The 19,286-nt window shown below is 34.4% G+C and overlaps 1 protein-coding gene across 4 annotated transcripts in view; it reads left to right on the plus strand.

The window, feature by feature from the left end:
* IFT74 (intraflagellar transport 74) overlaps positions 1 to 19,286 on the plus strand; it is an 83,201-nt gene that overhangs the window by 653 nt on the left and 63,262 nt on the right. Inside the window, exons 2-8 of one of the 4 annotated variants that reach the window (XM_036331294.1) lie at positions 4,751 to 4,892; positions 9,038 to 9,173; positions 11,465 to 11,513; positions 14,099 to 14,197; positions 14,346 to 14,406; positions 15,179 to 15,238; positions 16,393 to 16,454. In XM_036331294.1, the coding sequence (XP_036187187.1) occupies positions 4,770 to 4,892; positions 9,038 to 9,173; positions 11,465 to 11,513; positions 14,099 to 14,197; positions 14,346 to 14,406; positions 15,179 to 15,238; positions 16,393 to 16,454 (590 nt within the window). In that variant the 5' untranslated portion in view covers positions 4,751 to 4,769. The remainder of the gene's footprint in view (positions 1 to 4,750; positions 4,893 to 9,037; positions 9,174 to 11,464; positions 11,514 to 14,098; positions 14,198 to 14,345; positions 14,407 to 15,178; positions 15,239 to 16,392; positions 16,455 to 19,286) is intronic. The other 3 variants (XM_036331295.1, XM_036331296.1, XM_036331297.1) reach the window with 3 other exon arrangements.

The raw sequence follows: 19,286 nt of genomic DNA on the forward strand, positions 1-19,286 counted from the left end.
GTAACTGTCAGAGCTGAAGTTTGCATCCTTTATCTTTCTGGAGCCGAAGGCCAGGCTTCTTCTCTGAGTATGTATGAATAACCCTCCAACTAGTGGCTTTTTTGTTACTAGACCCCTCCCTTTTATATTGCCACCTAGGACTGATCTCATACTGTGCTTTTATCATGATAGTAAAGCAGTGGCAAAGGAAATGAGGTAGAAATTTGATATGTAAATTTTCTTTTTTAAAATATATTTTTATTGATTTCAGAGGGAGAGAGAATCATTGACAGGCTGCCTCCTGCACGCCCCCTACTGGGGCTCCAGTGGCAACTCTGGCATGTGCCCTGAACCAGGAATGCAATCATGACCTCCTATTTCATAGGTCCACGCTCAACCACTGAGCAACGCTTTGGGCGATTGTACACCTTCTTAAACTTATCAGGAAAGCTAGAGTAAGGTTGAGTAATTCTACTGGAAACAAAGGGTTATTGTGTTAGCTTTCTTTGGGAGAAATCATTTTGACCATAGACCTTGTCTGCCTTTCAAAAAGTTATTTCATAAAACTCCTTTTTCCATTTGAAATAATAATAACTCTCTTACTTTGTCCACATAGTTCAAAATGGCAAGGAAATAGAACCATAGAGGTAGTTGGAGTGGGAAGATTTTCAGTTTGGTGTGAACATACTCAATAGGAAGTGATAATGGGATATCTGAATAGAAATTTCCAATAAACAGTTGAAAATTTAGAATTGATGCCCAGTTTAAAGGACACACCTGGAGACATTGATTTATAATCATCCACATAGTTAGAGTTATAAGAAAAAGGATGAAAGATTATAGAATAAAAGCAATCCAAGAAGTGGGCATGGAGTATAGAAACGGAGAATTCATTTTAGTTCAGGAAATGATTCATTTCATATCTTTTTTTTTTTTGTTATTGATTTCAGAGAGGGAAGGAGAGGGAGAGATAGAAACATCAATGATGAGAGAGAATCATTGATCGGCTGCCTCCTGCACGCCCCTCACTGGAGATTGAGCCTGCCACCTAGGCATGTGCCCTTGACTGCAATCGAACCTGGGACCCTTAAGTCCAAAGGCCAATGCTAGGGCGATTCGTTTCTTTTTTAATAATATAGTCAAGTTTTGTAATTTATAATGCGTAAATGTGGGAGAAATTCAGAAAATACAAAGGAGAACAGAGCCTTAGCCAGCTTGGCTCAGTGGATAGAGCTTAGGCCTGCGGACCAAAGGGTCCCAGGTTCAATCCCGATCAAGGGCACTTACTTGGTTGCAGGCAGTCTCCTCCCTGGCCCTGGCCAGGGCTCCTGCAGTAGGCAACCAATTGATGTGTTTCTCTCACATCAATGTTTCTCTCTCTTTCCCTCTCTTCCATTTTCCCTAAAAATCAATGGAAAAATATCTTCAGGTGAGGATTAAAAAACCCAAAGGAGAACAGCTTTTGCCTGGCGCTGACATACTAGTAGATACTGGGGTCCTAAAGATGAATGAGATCCAGGGCTTGTCCTCAAGAGAGAGAAATACTTAAGCAAATAATTTCAATTGGTGTGATAGATACTGGGACAGAGATCTGCCCAGGATGCATAGTAGCATATAGGACAAGCCTATAACTTAAAATTTAAGAAGGGGAGGTTATGGACTAGTTGTGGAAGGATTTCTAGGGAAGATAATAGGCAAGATGTGTGTTATATAAGCGGACAAGTAAGGAGGCCAGTATAATAATCCACTTGAGTCCATCAGGCCCTGAACAGTGTTATAGGAATAGAGAAAAGGGTACATGTTAAACATTTATGAACAAAGTCAGTAGGATTGTGTGATTAGCAATGGAAAATAAGGTAGAGGAAGAAATCAGGGACTGAGTCTCTGACTTGTGTGACTAGAAGTGTTACCAAGAGGAAGATCTGAAAAAGGAAAGGACTGAAAAAGTGGGACCAGAAGAGGGGAGTATCATGGAAATGGTTTCATGTAGGAGTGGTCACCAGTAACAGATGCCATTTACATCCCTAGCTGCATTGGCAGGGGCCATTTGAATGGAATAGTAGAAATTGAGGAGATAGTGGAAATTAAAAAGGTAGAGAATAGTGGGTATTATAAGCTATTCTTTAGAGTTTGGCTATATAGGAATAGGCTATATGGGACAGAGTTGAAAGTGGTTTCAGGATCAATAAATTAATTTTTAAGGTTAAGAAATAATTGAACATATCAGACTGAAAGAATGAAGAAAGTTTAAAGATATAGGATGGAGTGGGATAATTCCAAAGGAGATTGGGGTAGGAGGAGAGGGGACAAGGAAAGGGAGTCTAATGTCCCAAAGAAGGTGGAATCAAGAGGGTAAGTCTCAATAGAGATTAATCTTAAACAAGGGCGGGTACTGCAAACATGATGGATTTCCAGTCCTAATTTTGTCAGATGAGTAGGAAATTGAGTCATCTGCTGAGAGTGGCAAGAACAGAGTGTAGATAGGAAAATGGCTAAGGGTTGGAATCATTTAGGAGAAAAGTCGCTTATCAAGGATAAATACAATTTTCTGAGATGAGGGTACAGCTAAGTGTTGGTGACTGTTACTTTGCAGTATTCCAGTCTGTACAGTTATGATTTCTACCAGCCATGTTGAGTAGTCTAGGTTGGATGTAGAGGGGAATTTCTGATTTTGCCAGATTAGTTGAGGAAAGTTCAAGGATAGGAAATAATTGATGGTGCTTATAAGACAGTAGTTTAGTGTAGAGAAGTGAAGGTCATTAATGGCTTTTTCGATGGGGATTTCAATGGACATTTCAGTGTTCATCTTATTTGAAATCCCAGCAGTAATGGCCTGGCTGATCATTCCTGCTTTCTCTTGGGATCTCTGACACATACTCCAAGTTTTTCTATTTGTTTTCTTGGCCTTCATTTTTAGTCTCTTATACTATCTCTTCAGGTAGAGTTCTGAGCACTCTTTTTCTCCATTTTCTCTCTCTAGATCAATTTCTTTAAAACTCTTTTGAGACCTGTAACAGGACATACATTTTAAGTCGTTACAGACCAGAACAAATATATGTGTACATTTATATAAATATAACTGAAACAAAAATTTAATGAAACAATACCCTTCCTATATGTGCAGTGAACTCTTACATTTTCTATTTTGTTTCATGTTTAAAACATAATCGGCCAAATTGTTCTTACAACCCCACTAATAGGTCATGACTCATAATTTGAAAAGTGTTATTCTAAAAATATCAGCCAAAACCTTAAATAATATTCTGATGAGTAAAGGAAAGGATTGATAAACTGGGAGAGAATAAGTGAATTAAGGAAATGATTTAAAGAGAGGTGTAGTGAGAGTAAAGATGAGAAAGGGGTAAAAGGAGAGATGAAAGTCAGAGAATGAAGTATTTCAGTTAAAATATTTGAGATTAAGTAATTCCGGATGGTGACAAGCTCCTGGTCTGGCCATGGTATCTGAAATGAAGTTGAGATGTTTACCAAAATTTAGGTGAGGAAACTGTGAAACTAGAATTTAGATATTGAATCCAGTATCCATATGAAAGTCAACTGGGATGTAAGTGGGACTGGAATAGACTACACTAGGTATAAAGACCTTACTGAAGTTGGGGGAGAGAGTAGGAGGTACCTAGATAAAAACAACCAGGAAAGATCCAAGGCAATATGGTTGTATTCCCTGGTCCTTAAAGAAAGAGAATTCTGTTTATTTTTAAAATACTTGGAAAAATAATGTTTTTTGTTGTTATTAATCCTCAACCAAGGATATTTTTTCCCCATTGATTTTTAGAGAGAGAAAGAGAGATAGAAACAAACATTGATGTGAGAGGACACATTGATTGGTTGCCTCCCTCACACATCCTGACTGGAGCCAAGGATCAAACCTGTAACCCAGTTGTATGGGCCCTTCATCAGGAACCCAAGCCAGGACCCTTTGGTGTGCAGGCTCACGCTCTAACCACTGAGAACACAGGCCAGGGAGGAAGAATAATGTTTTAAAAGTGACAGTGGAAAGCAAGGACAATGCCACACACTTTTTCTTAACTTTGGAATTGTAGACTGGAAGCTACAACAGCCTTCATTACCAAAAGTGCTTTTGGGAAAGCCAATATTTTGTTAAAGGGAAGAGTAAATGGAAGTACTTCATAACAGGATTCAGAATATAAGGGAGTCAATCATGGACCAGAAAGCACAGAGGAAAGATTAGGAGATCAGAAAGAAGCTGGATATGTCAGGAGAGAGAAAACTTACTGGCCTATGGGATAAGAGCATGGGAGAGATAACTAGAGGGGTTTGTATTTTGATAAGAAACTAGAGACCCGGTGCATGAAATTCATGCATGGGTAGGGTCCCTAGGTCTGGCTGATGATCAGGGCCGATCAGGGACTTCTAGCTGTGGGCTAGGGCCTTCCTTCGGCCTGTGCCACCCCCTGGTGGTCAGTGCACCTCACAGCAAGGGATCGAACTCCTGGTCTCCAGTTGAACTCCTGAGGGGACACTTTGCATATTAGCCTTTTATATATATAGATAGGGAAATGAGGAAGTCATGTTGTAGTAAATGATTTCATGGTTCTACTAGTAAATGGAACATTAATGTCAAGTTTGAACAAAATTAAATCAGGCTCAGCCTTGTAGTAATAACTGGAATGGCAATTTACAAGAAAAACCATTGTGGATTAAATGTTTGAAGGAAGGGTTATGTGGGTCACTAGTGTCTAACTATAGAAGATATCAAAGGAGAATTGAACTATTCCTTGTTTCTAAACAGTGGTTAAAGTGAACAAACAATGGCCAGTAATCACAAACCTCCAGCAGCAGCTCGCCCTGTTTCACGAGGTGGAATTGGGTTGACAGGAAGGCCTCCTTCTGGAATTCGACCCCCATCAGGAAATATTCGAGTGGCAACTGGAGTAAGTTTAAAACAAATCTATTGAATTCTTGTGCATATATATTGGTAAAGTTGGAAAGCCTGTCTATAATAATAAATTCTTCTTTGCTCTTTCTTTACTTTATGAACAGGCTATATGTTTGTTTTTGAAAATGTTGTAAAGTATAAGCGTGGGACAATGTCTGAAAGACGCTGTAGAGAGAAGAGGCATGCTCATGCTGATATTCAAATGTATTTTAAAACTACAAGTATTCAAGTGTTGTAGTGTATTGGTGTCAAAATCAAATGAAATGGATAGACCAGAAACAGAATCAAGACATGTAAGAATTTAATTAATGACTAAGGTGGCATTTCAAATTAGTTGAAAAAGCATGGAGTATTCAGTAATACATTCAAATGACTGAAAACCATTTGTTTTTTAAAAATTGATTCTTTCCTCACTCTAAATTCTATTTCTCAAAAAATATATTTTATTGATTTCAGAGAGGAAGGGAGAGGGAGAGAGAGATAGAAATATCAATGATGAGAGAGAATCATTGATTGGCTGCCTCCTGCATGGCCCCCACTGGGGATCGAGCCCACAACCCAGGCATGTACCCCTGACCAGAATCGAACCTGGGACCTTTCAGTCCGCAGGCTGACACTGTATCCATTGAGCCAAACCAGCTAGGGCTCAAAATTCTAGATATGTTAGAAACTTTATATTTAAAAATAGGGAAATCTGCCCTAGCCGGTTTGGCTCAGTGGATAGAGCGTCGGCCTGCGGACTGAAGGGTCCTGGTTTGATTCTGGCCAAGGGCACATGGCCGGGTTGTGGGCTCAATTCCCAGTAGGGGGCGTGCAGGAGGCAGCCAGTCAATAATTCTCTCTCATCATTGATGTCTCTCTTTCTCTCCTCTTCCTTCCTCTCTGAAATCAATAAAGAAATATATTTAAAAACAGGGAAATCATAAATGTACTAGAAGAAAATATAGGCAAGTATTTCACATAAACTTAGTATGGACTAGGACTTTGTAAAATGACACAAATAGTGAAGAAGAGGTTATTTTTATATTTTAATTTACCACATTGAAAACACTATTGAACACCTAAAGGAAAAATGACAAACTGGTAAAGGAATATTTGCAATATATATGTCATACATAGAGTTCAAAATATTTAAGAGCTCTTTCTGTATTAAAATGTTATAAACCAATCTAAATTCAATGAGATTTCTTTTGGGGGTGTGTGTGTGTGTGCGCGCGTGTGAGTGTGAGTGAGTATGTGTGTGTGCGCGCACGCACGCGTGCGCATAGGGGTATATCATTATAAAACTAAAATTTATCTAAAACAAACAAAAATAAGAAAGTACAATAGTTTAATATAAAAATATTTTATAAATAATAAGTAAAACAATGTTCTGGTTGCCACAGTAGTCTAGAAACAAACTCTAACAAATATTAAGAGCTTATATGTAAGATAGTGTCATAAATAAGTGAATTGTAAGAGAAAAATACATTAGAACAAAATGCATTAACTTTATAAACTGATAATCTAAGCAGAATAATATCCTATAAAGATAATTATTACATTTTCTTTATAATTATAACAGTGAAATTTGAAAATAACCTAAATGGGTTTACAACAGATGAATCATAAAAAAATTATATGTTTATCCCTATCGTAGACTATTAGGTACCCATTAAAATTTTTTAAAGCACATTTTAGAAAATGATATATATAATAGAGTATTAAATTTAAAAAAGTGTGATGTGATTTAATATAAAATTATATGTACACAAAAAGAAGTGAATACACCAAAATATTCATGGTAATTGCTCTGATGTTTACAACAAATGGTTTTATTACCTCATAAGGTACATATAGCTTGGACTATAGAGATAATGTTGGATCCTATACTTAATTCACAACAAGAGCAGTATTTTGGGGAGGGAATAATTTTGTTGAAATCAGTTTTTTTACATTTTTGAGATTTTTCTAGAGTTTCAGGTAATATCATCATCATCAACTTATACTGAAATGATTTTTCTAAAGTCATATGTAGTACTGAGTTAGGATATCTTTTCTTTTATTCTAGTAAGAATTTATGCTTGTTAACTAAATATTATTAAAAAGAATCTTACATTTATTGGCCACCTAATATTTGCCAGGTGCTTTACCTATTTAATGTTTGCAGGTTTTTTTTTTGTTTTTTTTTTAAATATATTTTATTGATTTTTTACAGAGAGAAAGGGAGAGAGATAGAGAGTTAGAAACATCGATGAGAGAGAAACATCGATCAGCTGCCTCCTGCACATCTCCCACTGGGGATATGCCCGCAACCCAGGTACATGCCCTTGACCGGAATCGAACCTGGGACCTTTCAGTCTGCAGGCCGATCCTCTATCCACTGAGCCAAACTGGTTTCGGCTTAATGTTTGCAGTTTTTAAAAGAATAATGCTCATTGTAAAATATAGAAACAACAAGTGCCAGTTTCCTCCTACCCCAGGTATGATTGTTGTCAAACAGTGTGACCTGTATCCTTCCAAACTTTTTCTGTCTATTTACAAATACTGACACATATGCATATATAATTGATGGTTTCAGCATTTTTCAAAATGAAGATGATAATATATACATTCTTGTCCTTTACTTTCAGTAATATATAATAAATATATCAGTAACATACCATAAATATATTTCCATGTGAATACATGTATATCTATTTCATTTTTAGAATGTTTAATTATTTATTTATTTTTTAAATCCTCACCTGAGGATAGTTTTTCCATTGATTTCCAGAGAGGGTAAGGGAGGGAGGAGGAGGAGGAAAGAGAGAATCATTGCTATGAGAAAGACACATAGATTGGTTGGCTCCCTAACAGGGCCCTACCAGAAAGGGAACCTGCAGCCAAGGTACATGTGCTTGACCGGGAATCGAACCCATGACCCGTGGGTGCATGGGCCAGTCCTCTAACCATTGAGAAAAACCAGTCAGGGTTCTTTCTTTTTTTAAATGTGTGCAGTTTTAATTTTTACTTTCTTTATACTTTCATCTGGATATTTTTAAAATTTGCATAATTATTTGAGTAGCTGTCATGATTATGCTCACATAGAGCTGAAGAGGAAATTATTTAGAAGAATTACCCAGGGAGAGATTTAGCATTCTCTCACAAGGATCAATCAGAATAAGCCTGAATTAATTTCATTTGAATTTGTTGACAGTGTTCTTGTGTCCAACCTATTTCTTCTGGAATGTGTCACTGTTGCTGGCCTCCTGTACTCAAAATAATTACCAAGTAATCCTCAGAATCACTTAAGAACTATGTTAGCTAATAGGGTTAGAGGCCACCAGCTAACAATGAAAAACAGTCAAAATGAATGACAGTGGTTGTATCCAGCCCCAGTATAAAGTTTCTACTACATGTTTACTTTACTACTTTACTATTTGAAAATGAGGCAGGAAAAAGAAAAGTGGAAAAGGAAGATAGAAGAAGGCTCACTTGGAGCAGTTTCAGGTTATCTTTTATACCTTCCCAAGCCCGTACTCACTATATGCACTGACAAGAAGGGAGTCTTGCTCTTTCCTCAGGGTGTAGAGTGTTATATTGGATTTTGTAGACCTGAAGTAATAATGTGAATGCTTGGTGAATGAATTAAGCCTTTAAATACGGGGCTATCCGGTGATGGGATTATGTCTAATTTTTTTAAAAGTGAAACTTTTCTTTCTGATTTTAAAGGTAATATTTATTTACTGTAACAATGTTGAAAACACCAGAAGACAAAATAAAAATGAACTATAACATCATTATATAGAGATAACCATTGTTACTATTTTTGTATAATCCTCCAGACTTTTTGTTTTACAAAATGAAATTATAAATTATTTTTTGTAAATTATTTTGTTATCTACTACAACTTATTTAGCTATTAGTCTATGGTTATGTGAGGAAAAGTATTTGGACATTTAACTCTTTTCCAGTTTTGAAGTATTATGAAGTCTACACATAGAAATTTAAAATTTAAAGAATTTTACTTACCACTATTTTATATTTCAAACAAAAAATATGGGACTATTTTACAAATTATGTCAAATTAAAATTTAATATTCTCTTTGCAGTCTTAATAGTAATAGAGTTACAGTGCTTTTCTAGTTTCTTAAGAGTGAAATCTTGTTTGTTCTTTAGATATCACCTGGAACTGCAAGACCAGGCTCCCGTGGTGGCCTCATAGGGACAGGAGGAGTTCTGTCTTCTCAGATTAAAGTTGCAGATCGTCCAGTAACACAGCAAGGTTTGAGTGGAATGAAAACTGGGATTAAAGGTATCTATTTTAAGAAGATGAGTACATTTTGTATAAGAAATATTGTAGTACTGTATTACTAAATCAGAATTACAGAGAGAGAGGCAGTTTTACTCAGTTCTTATTCAGTGATTCACAAAATAAGAGAATAACATTATGAGCTGGAGAGTTATCCTATATAATAAAAGGCTAATGTGCAAATCGACCTAATGGTAGAACAACTGGTCACTATGATGCAAGAGCAGCCCCCTGGTGGTCAGTGTGCTCCCACAGGGGGAGCACCGCTCAGCCTGAAGCCGAGCTCATGGCTGGCGAGCCCAGCGGCAGTGGCGGGAGCCTCTCCCACCTCCGCAGCAATGTTAAGGATGTCCCACTTGGACATGCCCCGAGGGCTCCTGGTCTGGGAGAAGGCGCAGGCTGAGGAAACCTCCCCTCCCTAGTGCACGAATTTCATGACCAGGCCTCTAGTTTACATATGTGAGGTATTTTGATCTTCATTTCTAAACATGGAGGTTTGCTACAAATTTAAGAAATTTGAAATAAATTGAAGAAAAGCTTAAGAATGAAAATTAGATTTCTAGTACTCTATGAAAATATTCTGAAATACTTTTTTATTGTTTCTATATCAAAATTACATTATTAAGATATTTGTGTATGAGAAGTGAGTCAAGATGTATTACTTTTCTAATATTTAATACTGCATTATAATATGTAAGAAATGAGGCTACCATAGATTTATAGCCATCTCTCATTATGCTTCTCTGTATGTGTTTAGAAAGCCATAACCAAAAAAAGCAAAAAAATAAATAAACTAAAATAAAGGCTTAACAATACACTGTATGTTATGATTCAAACTATATATATATATGTACACACACACACACACATATACATATACATATATATATAAAAGCATGGTGAATTGTTTTATTTTCTGTATTTGTGGCAAAGGACTTACTAGGAATGAAGATATTTTACTGGTACAAAATTAACTATAAGATATCATAATACTCTTTATAATATAGTATGTCATGCCTTTCAGGAGACTTCATTTTCTTACTTGTATTATAACAAACTTAGCTCATGAAATATTAAAAACCAATAGATTATTTAAAATGCTTGGTTAATCAATACTGTGAAAAAATGAGTGAAAATTATGTAGTTGTTTAGTCTTTAAAACTCTATTCATGGAAATATTTGGGTGTTTAATATTACTTATTAAACATTAAAGGTAGCAACATATGAAATTCTATAAAGAATTCAGTAAAGAAAGGTAGGGGAGGGTGGGTGGATGGGAAGAGATCAACCAAAGAACTTGTATACATGTATACATAACCCATGGACACAGAAAATAGTGTGGTAAAGGCCTGGGGGTGGGAGTTGGGTGGTGGGCTAGAAGAGGTCAGTGGAGGGGAAAAGGGAGACATAAGTAATACTTTCAACAATAAAGATTAAAAAATAATTCAATAAGTATTTATACTTTATTAATTTCTCCTTCAAAACAGGACCAATATCATTTAGTCAGTTTCTACCAATATACCGCAAAGCCTTGTGTAAACATTTTTATTGTTACCGCTATCTGCTGTGATTTTGTTCTGTCCTATTCTAGTGCCCCATTTCCCATTCTAATAAGACATTCTCTCCCTCTCCTCCACTTAGACCTCCCTAGCCTTACACCTCACACCTTGCAGGGCATTTCATCTGTCTCAAGATTTGGGACATTTAACCTAGGAGTACTTTCGTAGTCCTACTGAAATATAAGATCATGTGTATAAAAAAGTCTCTGAGACAAATTATGAAAAATCATCATCTCTTACTTGCATTGAGAAATTCAGTCTAAATCTGCACTGTCCATTATGCTAGCCAATAACTACATGTAGCTATTTAAATGTAAATTAATTAAAATTAAGTAAAATAAAACCTCAGTTTCCCAATAGCACCAGCCACATTTCAAGTGCTGGTAATCCCATGCAATTCATTTATTGGACAGCACTGATACAGAATATTTCATTATTGCAGAAAGTTCTCTTTGATAGCCCTTTTCTACACTCTCTTAGACCCAGTTTCCATTCAGTCAACCTGTGTCTTAAACCCATTTTTGTGGGCTTAACTCAAGCTTCTATTATATCATAATGGTAAGATATTAGTTCTCTTTTCCATTTCAGTGATTCTTCTTGATTATCAGGTTTATTGGCACATTCATAAGGACTGTCAGAGAATTGGGTAGCATAATTCTATTTGTGCTTTTGATTTGCTATTTTGGTGGGATTTCCAAATTGAATACTAATGCTTAAAAACATTTTTTTTTTTAGGTCCTCAGAGGCAAATTTTAGACAAATCTTACTATCTTGGGCTTCTTCGGTATGTTAAATGTTTTTTTTTCTATGCATTACATAAAGTTTTAACTGTTGTACTTATTAAGATAATTAGTTATATGTTGATTTATAAGAATGATTTTATGTTCTAACATAATTTTTGGATAATTTGGCTATATTACAAATACATGTATAATGCAACTAGGCTGAGATTTTAAATTTTATATATTTGCATGTAAGCTATATATTTCAAGTTCATTTTTAAAATCTCTAAAAATAACCTTTTATGCTTCTTTCACTACTTGTGCTGAAATACTATTGAAATGTCACCAGTTACATCTAACAAGAAAAGGAATATATATATATATATATATATATATATATATATATATATATATATTTGTAAGCGTTACTTAATACAAAGTTTTACCTAAATATATAGGGTGTCCTGAAAAATGTATATGCACTTTGAATGATTATAAAGTCAGTGTTTATTAATATACAGTTCATTTTCAAAATTTAAAAAAATCTACAGAAATAAATAATTTTTTTGTTTGTTGTTAATGCCTGTTTACAAACTGATATCCAGTCTGGTCCAGGCACTGCTGATTATGTGAAGCAGTGGAATTGCAAACATCCTGAATCATTTTTGCCTGGCTGGTGTTGCTCAATGGTTGAGCGTTGACCCATGCACCAAGAGGTCTGGTGCGATTCTCAGCCTGGGCACATTGTGAGCTCAATCCCTGGTTAGGGGGGTATGCAGAAGGCAGCTGATCTATGTTTCTCTCACATTGATGTTTCTCTCTCTCTCCCTCTCCCTCTCCCTCTCCCTTCCCTCTCTAAAAAAATCCATAAAAACAGCCCTGGTCGGTATGGCTCGATGGTTGGAGGGTTGAGGGTTCAATTCCCTGTCAAGAGCACTTGCCTGGATTGTAGGTTTGCTCCCTGTCCCCTGGTTGGGGCGTGTGCAGGAGGCAGCCAGTCAATGTGTCTCTCTCACATCGATGTTTCTCTCTCTCTCTCTCCCTCCCTCCCTCCCTCCCTTCCACTCTCTCTGAAAAGCAATGGGAAAAATGTCCTCTGCTGAGGATTAACAAAACAAAAAATTCAATAAAAACATATTTTTTTTAAAAAGAATCGTTTCATTGGGTATTTGTGCACCCTCAATTTGTTAACTGTTGCTGGTTTTGTACCATAAACTTTATTTTTTATGTAACCTCATAAAAAAGTCTAAAGGTTAAACCTTTGTTGAAGCTTATTCTAGCTTCACCCATTATTTTAAATCAGGCAGACCTGAAAACAAGTGAAAATTAAGTGAATTATCAGCTGTTAAAGTGTGTATATATTTTGGGGGGGGCTGGAGGGGGGGGGCACCCTGTGTCCCAAAAAAATGTATACACACTTTGAATAATTATAAAGGCAGTGCTTGTACTTCAATTGCATTTTCAAACTTCTAGTAGCATTTTAGGGTGAATTTTCTTTGTTCAAAGCTTAGTCTGGCTGAAAAGAAAGAAACATCAATTGAGCTGTCAGCGGTTAAAGTGTGTATTCATGTTTTTGGGACACCCTGTGGATTTGGTGAGTTGTTACAAATGTGGCCTAATTTTAATGAATTCGTAAGCTTTGTTATATATCTCTGTGCAGCTCTATATCAAGAATGTATGTCTTATTTTCTACCTACCTATTTCCTCTGCTCAGATGTTCTACTGTCTTATTTCTATTTTCCCATGTTACTTTATTTTCTTCTTTGCTCCTCATCTATACCTTCTTTCTCTCTTATTTCCACTTCAGCTAATCCTTCTATTGTGTCCTAAAAGTTCATTTTTCTCTCTTAGTCCTTCTTGATTGTTTTGTTTCTCAATTACATGAGGCTTTTTGATTCTCAAACTTCTAGAATAAAGAGAAGTGTGTTTTCCCCATCTACCCTTAAAGCTAACATCAATGATAAAGTGAGGCCATCGTTGTATAGCATGTCTTGATACCCAGACACTTTTTATTCAAAAGAAGGAAACAAAATAAAGCCATTTGTCATCATTGCATTGCCTCCCTTCTCCAAGATTTGTGATTCTGCATCAAAGAATAGTAGTTCTAGCTACTTGTGTGATTGTTTGATTCTAGAGCAGTGTTCAACTGGTGGTGATTTTGCTCCCCAGGGAACATTTGCCAATTTTTAGACACATATTTGGTTGTCATAATTGAGGTTCGGAGGATATGTTACTGGCATCCAAAGTAGGGATGCCGTTAAACATCCTACAGTGCAGAGGATAGTCCCCCGCACCCCATGCCAAGGTATTATTTAGTCACTCATCTCACTCTTGAGACACCGTGTCCTAGAGGGAAGCAGGAGCTGTGAGAGTGACAGTTAGGCATCTGCTTCTGTCTATAGATTGTACCAGTTTGACCGGGTTTCCATTCTGGTCCTGTGTCATCTTTCTTAGTGAGTAGAGAATCTATGTTCGCTTTTTATCCGTTGGGATATACTTCCTTCTTAAATAAGCCACTTAAATTATTTTTTAAGTGAAATTTCACAAAACCATTTATATTATTACACATTTATAAAAAGTTTTTTTTGTTTGATTAAAAAGTCTTATCTTGACTAGAAGTATTGCTGACTTATTTCTTTTCATTTAGAAGTAAAATAAATGAACTTACAACAGAAATTAATAAACTTCAGAAAGAAATAGAAATGTACAATCAAGAGAATTCAGTTTATTTGTCATATGAAAAGAGGTGAGTAATTTTGCAGCTAAAATATGCAAGATCCTTTTTTATCGGTAGCATTTAATGTGATATATTTTAGGAGTTTTATACTGAATTTGTTTGTAATGTTCATTTGTTTATTTATCTGTTTATGAGTGTATTTATTTTATGCTTGCAGAGCTGAGACTTTAGCTGTTGAAATCAAAGAGTTTCAAGGACAACTAGCAGACTACAACATGGTATTTGCTTTTTCATAAAGATTTTCTTTGAATATTTTTATTGCTTTTTACCACTTAAAAATGTGTTATTTTAAATACCAAATAATACGTGAATACAAGCTCATTGTAAAAGATTAAAACTATAGAAAGTGTAGAGATTAAAGTGTTGTGGCCCTGGCCTGGTAGCTCATCTGGTTAGAGCGTAGTCCTGATTCGCCAAGGTTGCAGGTTTGATCTCTGCTTAGAGCACATAAAAGAAGCAACCAATGAATACAGAGGTGGAACAACAAAATGATGTCTCTCTCTTCTCTTTCTTTTCTCTCTCCCTTCTTTCTCTCTCTCTAAAAGTCAATAAAAAATTAATAAATTTTGGTGTAATTTTATAATCAGTTAACATCCACCTCCCCTGGGGGAGAGGGGAGGGAGAGGGGGAGAGTCTGGGGTCTAGTTAGAGAAAAAGAGATCTTTTCCAAACTTTTGTCTTCTCTGGATCTTTTTAAGCTCAGACATCTCAGAGCAGGCAAAACTCTGCAAGGTACAACCTGCGGGAACAGTAGTAGTTCATTATTGTTCACTTTTTTACGTTACTAAAAATGTAGTTTATTGATTGGCCAAATGCACAGTGTATGCTTACTTAGGTAGCTTAATATTTGTTTTTATCTTAGAAGATAAAATACTTGAAAGTATTCATACTTAGATGACTATTATTTGTAAGATTGAATACCTATATTATGGAATAAGAGAAAATTTATACACTAATAGAATGTATTTTTTTGTGTATTTTTATTTTTAGTTGGTAGATAAACTTAATACCAATACTGAAATGGAAGAAGTAATGAATGATTACAACATGGTAAGAAAATTTATGAGCTGTAGATCAATATAGATCATATTCTCCAAAACAAAGCATTTATAGCTAGAAATAGTTTGATGAAACGTATGGACCTTAGAGATAGGTATTACTCTGATCCCAAATACCACTATTATAATTGAGTTCCCTTAGTTGTGCTTTTAAAATTTTTTTCCTGTTCACTGGCTCTCCCAAATGAATGATACCGTAGTGTCTTTCAAAAGGCTATGTTTTAACGGGTCCTGCATTTAGCATTAGTCAGGGAGTCCCATCCACATTTTCTTATATGTAAATTAGTTTGCATATAAATTAATTTGGTTTAATATTTGCACAAATGGAGCTGAGTACTCAATGGACATATTATGGTACCTGTATAGAGTTTAATAAGAAAGGGGGAAAAACAAATAGTTATATGATGCCAGACATTAATACTACTTTTGATTGGTAAATGAGATGTTAGCAGCTAGTTTATTTTAATTATAAACATTTGGATGAAAATAACATGCAACTTATAACTAACATAGCTTATCATTTATTTACACATTCAAAGTTCTGTGAAAACATAGAATTTATAAAATGACTCTTTTTTTCTAAATTGGGTTCTAAAAGCATGATAATTTAGTGAAATTATTTTTGGCTTTTAGAATACAGGAGAAGTCCCAATTGGAAAACTATTTTTAATGCCAAATGTAAAAAGTAAAATCTTTTTTATGTGTTTTGTCAGTTATTTGGGATAGGTCCAAATTCTAGGCTGAATATGTACAGGTAGAGTCAATTAGGAGTGCTCAGGTACACTCCTGAGTTATTTAAGAATAAAATTTGTGTTGGGTCTAAATTTAACATATTATTAACCAACTGTTGAACATCCAATAAATATTTGAGATTTTAATTTCATAAATTAAGTTTACATTGGAGTATTTGACAAAATGAATACTTTTGATGTGAGATTACCGTGCCTGTGAAGAAGACGTAAAAAAAAAGATCTGGTATGGTGATTTGTTAATTGAAACAAATACTATATTTTTTTAAACTTTTTCATGTGGCATTAGAATTATTATAATTATCTCTCAATTAGTTCACAATCTGAATAACCTTTAAATAGTTTGATTAAAATGGCAATTTCTTCTCCCTCACTTTTGTGTTAACTCTTTATTTAGCTTAAAGCTCAAAATGATCGAGAAACACAAAGTATGGATATCATATTTACAGAAAGACAAGCGTAAGTACAATCCATAAAAAATAAAACATTTATAAGTGAGTTGTATTAGGTAGTTTAACTTCTGAGTCATATACTTCCTTACTGATTTTCTTGTTTTTCCCTGTTGTACTCTTTAATTTAAAAAAAGTTGAATATTTGCAATGCAAATTATTATTTGAACATCTATTATCTTTATTTACTACTAAGTACTGAAATTCTGTACAAGTAAAAGTACTGTATAGATTAGATAGCTATAATTTCTACTTCTAGGAGTTTAAAAGTCTTAAGATGGATCAAAACATTCTTATCTCTACGGTTTATAATTTTAACCTGGGCTTTTTAACTAATTTGAATTATGAGATTTAAACCCCATTCTAATGAAAGGCACATTACTTACAGTATTTCATTATCTCATATATTATCCAATTATTAATTGATAATAGTTATATTAGTAAAATCCATATCATAGGTTTAGATTATATGTGCATATTTACATATAACTGGTTAAAGATTAAATATTAAGGGAATTATGGCAGTGACACTAATGCCTACAAAATAATAAGTGGATGTCCATTTGGGCTGCTATAACAAAATATCATAGACTGGGTATCTTATAAATATTAGGAGTTTATTGTTCACAGTTTTGGAGTTTGGGAAGTTCAAGATCAAGGCACCATATGGTCCCTTTCCTGTAAAGGCCCTCTTCCTGGTTCATGCCTGGGGCCTTCTGACTGTGTCCTCAGGGGGTGGAAGGGTCTGGAGAGCTTTGGGATCTCTTTATAAGGGCACTGATCTCATTCATGAGGGCTCTATCCTCATGACCTATTTATCTCCCAAAGTCCCCACCTACTAATACCTTTAATTTGGGGGTTAGGATTTTCACACGAATTTTAGAGGGGTGCAATTATTCAGACAACGGCAATGGTTAACATAATTTTCTTCATCTGCATTTTGACCTTAAATATTGTCTAAGGCAATGCAAACATAGATGAGCTATTTTGTACATACATATACTACCTACATTTTGTCCCAAAAATATATCAATAGTAATCTCTTTGAGAGCAAGGATAATAGTTTACCAAAATTAACAAAATTCTGTAACACCAAATATACTGTCATGTTACCTCTGCATGTACAGTAAATATTTAATGAAAACTAGCATGTTAAAATATAATAAAAATTTTGAAAGATAAATACAATTCTCGTGTTGATCGAAAACAAAGAAATCTCTTCCCCCTCCATTATTTGATGCTCCTGTAAAATGCTGTCTTAAAAACTACATATACTGGAAGTGTCTTCCCTTGTACAAAGGAAATTCCATATTTCTGGTGACCCAGCTCTTACATGAAAACTTTCTTTTTTTGTTATTGTTGTTCTGTTATTTAGTGCAGATATTTATCATTTACTTTATATAAGATACTTTTCTAGGTACCTAAAGAATAATATAAATAATATAGCCCATTGAAGTCCTTATGATATTTACAATATGTAAGTCCTCATTTATTTAATCATTTATCTACAGACTTACATAATACCTAGGTCATATTTGTAAATATTATATGTACATGTTTCATATATATTTCATACTAAATGATAAACTACAGTTTATAAGTTTGAGAATGTTAGAGTTTTTATTTTTGTTTGGCTCATTTGGTTGAAGAAATAGTTCTTAAAATATACGAGTTTGTTCTAAAAGTGTCAGCAGTTTCAAAACTTCATATCCGTAGTTTGTAATTGAGGCTGAATGAAATAGGTTCTCCTGACCCTTTTAAGAAGAAATTTGTTATGAACAAAAGTTATTTTTATGAAGTTTACTTTTATATGCAGCAGAATAGATTTTATGTGTTAAGCAGATAACCAAAATCTCACTAACACAAAGATCTACCTTGATACTCCTCATTCAAAGGGAGTAGGAAATGCCATACCTTTTGAAGGCAGGTATAAAAAACTTCTGTTTTAATGTTCTTCTACTTTAATCTCACCATTTAGTATGGCATGACCATCTGGTTTATTACTGAACATCTATTCATAATAAGTTGGTTATGATATATAGCCTCGATATATTACTACAATTCTTACACACCTGACTTTAATTCAGTTACATAGAGCTGCATGAGCTAATGATTTTCTTCAACTTCTGTTGTATATACTTTTCTAGTTTGGCATTAGTCAAAAATTAGTTATCTTTTAAAAACATATGTAATTATAATTTTAAGTCCATTTATTTATTTTTGTTTAGTTAAATATTTATTGACTACCCAATATTCATTTATAAGAGGCTCTTGAATATAAGAGATTAATGTAGTCTTTACTGATTCATATTTAAATTTTATTTTACTCTGTTTCTCAAATATTAATATTTGCCTCTTAAAATATGACATATTTGGTAAAATGATAGATTATTTAGAAAAAGATTCCTCATGTTTCTATTATCTTATTTATACTTGAGATTGAAAACAATGAAATATAATTGATAATATCTATTAGGAAATAGTATACGTAAAGCATTTATATTCTTTAATGAATACTAAAAACATTTTGATAAACACAAGCAAATATGCATGATAAATGAGTTCATTTTCTATTTCACTAGGTATATCATCCTAAACAGTTTTTGTTTTCCTCATAGACATTTGAACTGAATTTATGTATTGATACAAACTTTAAAATGACTGCAGAATATAACGTATGTCTACATTATTTGTAGTCTCTTTTTTTCTAAGAAAGTACCAAGTAAATACACATTTTAAAAATTGTGTTATAAATTTGAACAAAAATAAAATAATGTACTATAGTCCTGTGTACCCATTACCCAGCTCCACAACCCACCCTGCTTCATTTACACCTTTAGCC

This window comes from Myotis myotis, unplaced genomic scaffold (genome assembly GCF_014108235.1).
Source record: "Myotis myotis isolate mMyoMyo1 unplaced genomic scaffold, mMyoMyo1.p scaffold_m19_p_12, whole genome shotgun sequence".
NCBI classification, from domain to species: Eukaryota; Metazoa; Chordata; class Mammalia; order Chiroptera; family Vespertilionidae; genus Myotis; species Myotis myotis.